An 8,550-nucleotide genomic window follows, 5' to 3' on the forward strand; every position below is an offset into this window, starting at 1 on the left:
GATCCGAAAGATGATGCAACTAAACAAGCATGCACTCATGTTTTTCAGTCTGCTCTGCGACAGTATCGGTACCACCTTAGAAAATCTCACTTTGAAGGCAAGGCTAACAATGAAATCGCCCAAACATCTCCAGTGGAATATATTACAGATGAAGACTGGACAGCCCTCGTTAAACACTGGTCTGATCCAAAGTATCAGGTAGGCTATATGTATTTGATCAGACCACATATTGAACTTGTATTTATGTATGTGCCTTACAAGTGTATCTTCTTCTAGGCTAACTGTTTGAAGAACAAGACCAACCGTTCTAAAGTGAAATTCCAACAGACAACAGGATCTCGTAGCTATATTGCACACTGCGAGGCTCTTGTAAATAGCTGCTACTTCCTTCTTTTTTCTGTGCCATATTATCGTATCTATATTGACTTGTTCCAAATACAGAGGAAAGCCTGTGCGGACCAAAAAGAACCTGAACCGAATGCAGTGCAAATCTTCAAGGATTGCCACACCAGCAAGATGAAGGGCATGAGCACACCAGTTCAAGCCGCTGTTGTAAGTCCTTACTCCTCCTGCCTTTGAACTGATTGGTACTGTGATGTGTTCATTTAACTACTTGGTTTGCAGCCAATGTCAGTTACTCTGTTCACTTTTATACACAGTTGTCTTAACGTATCATTTCACCTTACATGGTTTAAAAGAGATGAAGGATATTCTTTTGGTCTTGATCTGTATTCTAGTTGTTATGTTCACGTGCGCACACAATGATAAAATAGCCTGTTTGTTTTATATCTGTTTGCCCATGATATGAATGATGTCATACTATGTTCATCCTACTTTAAACCATGTCTCTTTATCCTTAGATGTCAACGAATGTGAGGAAATAGACAATACAGTAGGCATGCTACATGGACATATGTTCCGAAAGTGATTTTATTATGTAGTTGGCACTACAATACATGCTAATGTATTACAGTAGTTCACCAAAATAAGTTATGTATAAACGTGTAACCTACTTTGTTTGTTTTTGTCTCATTAGTAACTTATCTGGTACACTAATCTACAAGTTCAAACTTTCAGGAAGCTATGGAAAAAATGATTGAACAGCCACAACCACCTGAAGGTGACGAGGCTACCACAGGCACAATGTCACCTCTTGCTGCAGTGCGTCAGTATCTCTCCACTAACAGTGCAAAAAGCACCTTCCTGCGTAATTCTGGGTTGGTTGTCAAGGTAACCTCGTCCAAATCGCCTACTGAACAAAATCTTCCTGCTAGACAGAGTGATATATCTGTGCTCCAGACACAAGTCCAATCCCTAATGGACGTCGTTTTGGAAACAAGAATAGTGGTTGACAAATGTCGTCAAGATATGAATGGTTTTGAAACCAGACTATCAGACATTCGCTTCGTTGTTCAAGAGCAATGGCGGAAAAAAGGTGAAGATCGTGCTGCTCCATCAGATTCTACAGCCTGAAACATTAGCACTCAGGTCAAATGATCTGTGCTTCTATACATCTGATGGTGCTTTTATCTGCAAGGACTGTAAACTTTATGCCAACAGGCCTTTTGTTGTGATACACATTTATGCTGCTGCCAAAGGCTGCAATAATTACGACGCTATTTTTGTATAGTGTAGGTTTATCTTAGTAATGTATTCGGCCGAAAGCTTCGTAGGAGCCCAACATGCCAACATTCGTCGGGCCCATTCCAATTGGGCTAAAAACGATTATGGGCCGAAATTTGCATGTAGCCCACTAAAAATATCTGGGCCTAAATCAGCATAAGATTTCATATTTTTCTGGTAGGCCTGTGCCCATAGTGGGCCTTTAACAGGCCTAAACATAATTTGGACCCTCAGTAACAATAGGTCGTTTACAGGTGTAAATATCTCGAGCCCATAAAAACATGGGCCTTTAAAAGACCGAAAGTGAGATTGAGCCCATTTATGATGCGGATCTTTGACAGGCCGAAATTCGGACTGGCCGTAAATGCGCCGACCTAATACACGGGCCTTTAACAGGTCGGAAGTTCGGTCGGGCTAGATTATCGTCATTTTTATATGGGCCGTTAATGGGCCCGATGTGACGTTGGGCCACATATGGCCCATGGATTTCGTCCGACGTTAACAGGCCGAAAATCACAACAGGCCGAAACTGGCCCAAATCTATAGTGGGCCGCTAACAGGCCGAATGTCAGACATGGCCGAATATGACCCAAATCCTTCACGATCGTTTATGGGCCGAAAGTTTTAATGGCCTGTAAATGGGCCCAAATGAAGCTGGACCTTTAACAGGTCGGAAATACACTGGGCCGTAATTCGGCCCATATACTTAGCGGACTGTTAACGGGCCAGAAGTGATCATGGGCCGCGATGATGACAAGTTTATGACAGGCCGTTGACGGGCCGATTTAACACTAGCCGTACAGGCCTTAACTGAGAATGTTGGGCCTTTATCTCGGCCGGCCCATTATGGTCCGCAAAATCTCGCGGGCCTTTAGCTGGGTCGGCCCATTATGGTCCGCAAAATCTCGTGGGCCTTTAGCTGGGCCGGCCCATTATGATACGAAAAATCTCGTGGGCCTTTTGCTGGGCTGGCCCATTATGGACCGCAAAATCTTCTAGGCCTTTAGTTGGGCCGGCCCATTTAAACTTTATGGGCCACTTTTGGGCCGGTCCACGTGTCAGCATATCATATGCGCATCTCGCACATTGGATGAGTGACACCTGTGCCAACGCGGAGCTGACACGTGTTTCCGTCAACCAATCAGAATTTTACACGTGGAAAATCCCCATTGGTCCGGGCTGTTAACGGGTTATCGGATCCAAAACCGGACCCGGTAGCTTAACGGCGTTCCGTTACAGTGGATGCCACTTGTCGGTCACCCTTGACGAAAGCACTTCTGTGACGCGCGATTTATCGTCATGGAAGTGTACACTTCCGTGATGATAATTTTGGCAATGTCATGGAACACTTCTACAACAGCACAGGTATGACTTTCTTGATTCTGTCATAAATTTGTCATGGATGTACATGCATGACAGAAAACGTGACCTACTGTGACAAACACGTATCATCACGGAAGTGTATTTTTTTTGTAGTGACGCGCGACAGCGGTGGCGTGGGAAGGCGGGCAGGCTGCAGGCGCGGCAGCGGTGGCGTGTGAAGGCGCGAGGGCGGCAGGCGCGGCAGTGCTGGCGTGTGAAGGCGTGCGGGCGGCAGGCGAGGCATCGGTGGCGTCTGAAGGCAGGCCGGCCGGTCGCCGCAGCGGTGGCAGCCGAGCGATCGCGTCAACAGCTGGCCCGAGGAGGAAGGCGGGCGGCAGGCGGGCGCTCGCCGCACGCGTGGCAGTGGAGGGCACGGCCTACAAGTACAGCAGGCGGGCGGCAGGAGATCGGCCGCGAGCAGTCGGCGCCTGCATGCACGCCGCAATTAGTGCAAGCAGTTAACTGCACGACGATACGGCCGTCCGCGCCACGTCCACATGTACGCCCCCACCGATCAACGCCGACTTTTGAAAAAATACACGCCCTGCATCTGACATAGTGGGCCCATGGATGCTAACGGCTCGGCTCGGCTCACGTCCTCACGGCTGCCAAGCGGCTCGGCTCGTCCCGCAGCCCCGTATACACAGGCGCGCGGGGGTATCGGCGTGGACGCGCGGGATAGATTTTTTTACATAAGACGATCGTGCCCTGGCAGCGAAGGGGTATGGGCAAATCTCAGCCCTTGATGTGTTTAAGGAGGGTGTACCGAAGCAGAAGTGCCACTCTAATCTCATGTTTTTCCTATTCCCGCATTTTGGAAATCGTACGAATCAAAGAGACCCTAAGTTTGAAGCCATAGCTGTTCATTTACAGTGTATAAATAAATTAATCAGCACTAGGACAGTTCTGGAGCCATCAGTTCTAGAGTTCTTGTCATTGATGTTCAGAGAATTCGAGAATGTGGCTGAGATTGGCGCAAACGGAGTAAAGCTCAAAGATGTGTGAAACTTTATTGAACTTTTAGAAGTACATTTGATTTTTAGCAAAAAGAAGAAGAAGAAACACATACATGTCAACCTACGTGAGGCAAAAGAAACTACAGAGAACCGTCCGATCGGTCACGTTATCCGAGGCTGGCGTCCCGGCGTGGCCCGACGAGCCCAACGGCCTCGTTGACGCCGGAGACGAGCTCGGCCTCGAAGTTGCCGGACGACATGGACGGCAGCCGCTCGTAGACCCTGGACCCGAGGTGCTGCAGCTTCTTCTGCTGCGTCTTCACGGTCCTGCTGATGATCTTGTAGTTCCAGCGCTGCTGCACGTAGACCGCGGCGGCGAGCGCGAGGGCGAGCAGCGGGATGGCCACGTCGCCGAACGCCGAGTAGAAGTCGAGGCTGGTGTTGACGAACTCGTACTCCTCCGCGAAGTAGGGGTTGATGGCCGGCGCCGCCCTGACGTAGTCGTAGAGGTGCGGCAGCAGCCGCACCGCCGTCACGCTCACGTAGTAGCTCTTCTTCAGCGGCCGGCAGCTGATCCGCCACAGCACGTTGCCGACCACCTGCGGGAGGAGGAAGAAGTCCTGGGCCAGCCCGACGTACTCCTCCAGCGTCACCGCCCACTGCCGGAGCGCGTGCGACCTGCCGCGGGCGTCCATGTACGAGTCCTCCTGCCGCAGCGGCCGCCCCAGCGCGCTCACGTACCGGGCGCCCAGGATCACCATGAACCCCAGCATGTGCACGCCGAAGCTGTAGAGCAGCACCTTCCGGTCGCTGGGCACGCGGCCGGGCTCCAGCGGGGAGCGCGTGAGCATCCGGATCCGCGACCGCCACACCTTCTGCGCCAGCCGCAGCGTCAGGAGGAACGCGGCGAGGATGAGGATCTTCACGACGCAGTCGATGATCCAGTACAGCTGGCTCTTGTCCACCACGTACGACGGCGGCGCCACGCCGTCCACGGAGCCCCCCGCGGCGGCGATCCGGGCGAACAGCGCCTCGGCGCCCGTGATGAGCGGCATGCTGTACCCCAGCGCCTGCACCCCCAGCATCACCAGGGACACGTACGGCATCACGTCCGTGTTCGCCTTGATGTACATCAGCTGGCTGAACTCGGCGGCGATGGCCGTCGCCAGCGTCGCCACGCGGAGGATCCCCTCCACGCTCCGCCGGGATAGGATGTCCTGCCGCTGCTCCCGGTACATGATCGGCAGCGTCTGGAGCGACGTCGCGTCAAACCACAGAGGGTCGCCGGCGTCGCGCGTGCTGGTGATGTGCACCTTGGCGGTGGGGTTGATCAGCCACTGCGCCGTCGTCGGCGGGTAGTCCACCCTCATCTCGATCGAGCAGTCCATGCCGTCCTCTAGCGCTCCCATGGCCGAGAAGGCTCGCCACGGCGCATGGATGCTCCGGCACCCGATCAGGTACATCCGCCCGTCCACCGGGTTGTATACGCCTTCCAGGAACAGGGCCGACACGTTCACGTAGGGGCTCCCGGAGAGCGTGAGCTCCGCGGACACGTTGAGGAGAGACGTCGTCCTCTCCGTCTGCACTTCCGAGGAGGGGGGTTCTTTGCCAGGTCCATCCGTGCCGCCTGGAAACCCCGGCGAATTCCGGCCGACGAGCGGCCCGAGCGAGAGCACCTCCAGCTGAAGGAATGGCCGCTCGAAGCGTTCGCGAGGGAACGGGTCGGGCACGGCCGGCACGTGGAGGGTGAGCTCGTCGGCGAGGCTGGACAGGTCGCGGGCGAGGTCACCCGCCAACCGCGGATAGCTCAGCAGAGACTTGGCTATGGCAGTGCCGAAGTTGAACGGCTCGCTGCGCGTGAGGAACTCCCCGGCTTGCTTGGCCTTGGTGTAGTTGTACGTCATGTTCAGCGGTGCGCCGCCCGAGACGCCAAACCGGTTCCACAGCTCCGACGGGTGCACCACCCGTTTGAACGTCAAAGGCGAGTGGGCGACGCCGCTTTTGCCGTCGATGCGGGTGATTTGGCCGACGGCGACGCTTCGGCGGGTGGCCGAGAAGGTCGTCTGCACGTACAGGCACACGCGGGAGTGGCACGCCTTCTTGCCGACGCCGAGGCACCCCACCATGCAGAGCTGGCCCGTGGTCGGGCGCCACACGCCCTCGGCGGCCAGCGTCATGCCGCTGAGCCCGCTCCGCTTCGCCGCCGTGTACCGGTGCTCCCACGGTGCAACGGCCCGGAACACCGCCGAGACCTTGGCCGATCTCTCACCAGGAACGGTGCTCGGCTCGCACCGGATGTCCTGCATGACGATGCTGACATCCTTGAACCCGCCGTCGGTCGCGTCCACCGACTTGTCGGTCTCGAACGGCCCGAGCCGCCGGCAGAGAGCGTCTGTCGAGTTGCACTTCCAGTTGGGCACGAAGGCGAACACGTCCTCCGACGTGAACAGGTCGAGGATGCCGCACAGCGAGCCGCCTCTGTATATCCCACGGCCGTCGCCGAGGATGTCGTCGCGGTAAGGTTTCGGGCTGCACGCCGTGCTCACGAGCTCCTCTGACCCGAACTTGTAGTTGGAGTAGGCGCCCAGCTGCGACAGCAGCGTGACGGCGCCGAAGTAGCCGGCGTCCGACTTGCCGTTGGTGCTCGTGAGCTCGCCGCGAACTGCCCGCGTCGTCAGGGTCAGCGCGGTGGGGTACCGGAGCACGAGCAGGATGTTCTTGTTGTGGGTGATTGGCGGCTGAAAGTTGTTGCGGTCGGTGTTCTTGGCCCAGTCCCACGGGTTGGCGGCGTCTTTGCCGCGCCGCGGGAGCACAGCCTCGCCGACCAGGCACAGCACGCTCTCGCCGTCTCCCGTCTCGGTGTACACGCCCTCGAAGAGTATCTTCATCTCGGTGCTCCCGGGCCACACTTTGAGTTCCGGCGACACGTAGGGGCCCATCTCCGGGGCGGTGCCGTTGCGGGAGACGGCGACGCCGAGGACGCCGCTGACGTTGAGCGCCGTCTTCCCACGGAGCGCCACGTCGACGTGCGTGAGCATGAACGTGGCGAGCGGCAACGGGTCAGCCATCGCCCCTGCCGCCCCGCCCTCGGGCGCGTCGGTGCCATCGAACGGCATCAGCGGAGCGCCGCCGTCGACGTCCTGCTTCCAGTCCCCCTTCACGAAAGACAGCTCCGGAATGAGGGCAGCGGCGCGGTTGGCGTCGAACTTGAGGTCGGCAGCGGCAGAGAGCACGGACCGGCACTGCCGCTTGACGTCGGCGAAACGCACGTACTCGTGCGGGATGAAGGGCCCCTGCTGCCGCCCGCCGCCCATGGGATCCATCCTTTGCGCGTCCCGGTGGAACGGATCAAAAGACGAAGCCACGGCAAGCAGCGGCAGCAAGAACGCGCCGACGAACTGCAAGGTGGTCACCGCCATTGCTGCAACAGCGCAAGCTAATACCCACAGCTAGAGCGATCTGGTTACTGACCAGAACATAGAAATTTCTTCAGCCCCTTTGCCCAGCTCGCCAGTGAGTGTCCAGGAAAGAAGTGCTCGGCTCGGCAGGACGGCGCTACCTCCTCTGCTCTAGTACGCCGTGCATGGGCATGGATCTCTGACTAGAATGTGCCAGATCTAGAAGAATACCTGGACCAGATTGGATCATTTGGAGGATGGTGCCAAATAATAATCCATGGATGCTTCGGTTGCATTATTTTTGTTGATGGGCTTCATGGGATTAGGGGACATATTGTATTGAGTAGCTTGGGTTGACTTGGCTAGGAAGCGACACAGAAACAGAGGTTACAGACTGCCACTGGCCGTGTCATGTGGCCACTGTGATGTTGTGAGAGGTGGGCGGGAGTTGACGAGGGTACGGTGCAGGTGGTGCGTGCGACCGCCGCGGCGGGCATCGCGGCCGTTGCTCGGCAGGATCGCATGTGCCCTCTCGTGAGTCGTGCCCACTGAGGTGGAGAAATTTACTCTGGCTTCGTTCGTGTTTTCAGAGCATCGGCACCCGGACTTTAACATATCTAACACCTAGACATTTGCGGACGCATCGAACGGTCCTCAAATATTTGATTAGACAGCCACACTTTTGGTATTAAAACCTTAAATTATCTATATGAAAAAATTGTGAAAAATGACACAATATGTATTCAGCTACCACAAAGTCTCTGATTCCTACATCATTGCAGCTCCATGAACAATACCCTAACGATCTTGCAACACTTTGAATGACCACTCCACATGCTCGCAAGCAACGCTGGCGGTCTGGTCCGTCTCGCCCTCTCGCATGCGGCGCAATGAGCGAGTAAACGCATGCGGGTGTAACTCAAACCCACCACAGAGGGGTGGCCTCGCCAAGGCAGGGGCCGACGCGTCATGGACACTCACGGGCGCCTAAATTAGATGGGCGCGCGAACGCCAGGCCGAAGTCGGCAATACGCCCCACCTGTTGCAACCTAGCCAGGCCAGCGTGCAGCGAGAACGCCGACAGAAGGGTCCCGTCTCACGTAGGCCATACACACTCACCACACGCAAGCCGGCCCAGGCGGGCGCGACACACGTCTTTCCTGTCACGATTGGACCTGCCTGCACAAGGGAAAGGACGCCGTGAGGCAGGT

General features: G+C 55.9%; 1 protein-coding gene across 1 annotated transcript; it reads right to left on the reverse strand.

The window, feature by feature from the left end:
- Positions 1 to 3,970: 3,970 nt before the first annotated feature.
- On the reverse strand, positions 3,971 to 7,633 carry LOC123077563 (uncharacterized). The gene has a single exon (XM_044499851.1). The coding sequence runs from the start codon at positions 7,358 to 7,360 to the stop codon at positions 4,109 to 4,111; it is 3,252 nt and encodes a 1,083-aa protein (XP_044355786.1). The 5' UTR covers positions 7,361 to 7,633; the 3' UTR covers positions 3,971 to 4,108.
- Positions 7,634 to 8,550: the final 917 nt, after the last annotated feature.

This window comes from Triticum aestivum, chromosome 3D, assembly GCF_018294505.1.
Source record: "Triticum aestivum cultivar Chinese Spring chromosome 3D, IWGSC CS RefSeq v2.1, whole genome shotgun sequence".
Classification (NCBI taxonomy): Eukaryota; Viridiplantae; Streptophyta; class Magnoliopsida; order Poales; family Poaceae; genus Triticum; species Triticum aestivum.

Bases quoted from the DNA above. Each gene is read 5' to 3' on its own strand.
- LOC123077563 (XM_044499851.1), bottom strand. From the start codon at position 7,360: ATGGCGGTGACCACCTTGCAGTTCGTCGGCGCGTTCTTGCTGCCGCTG.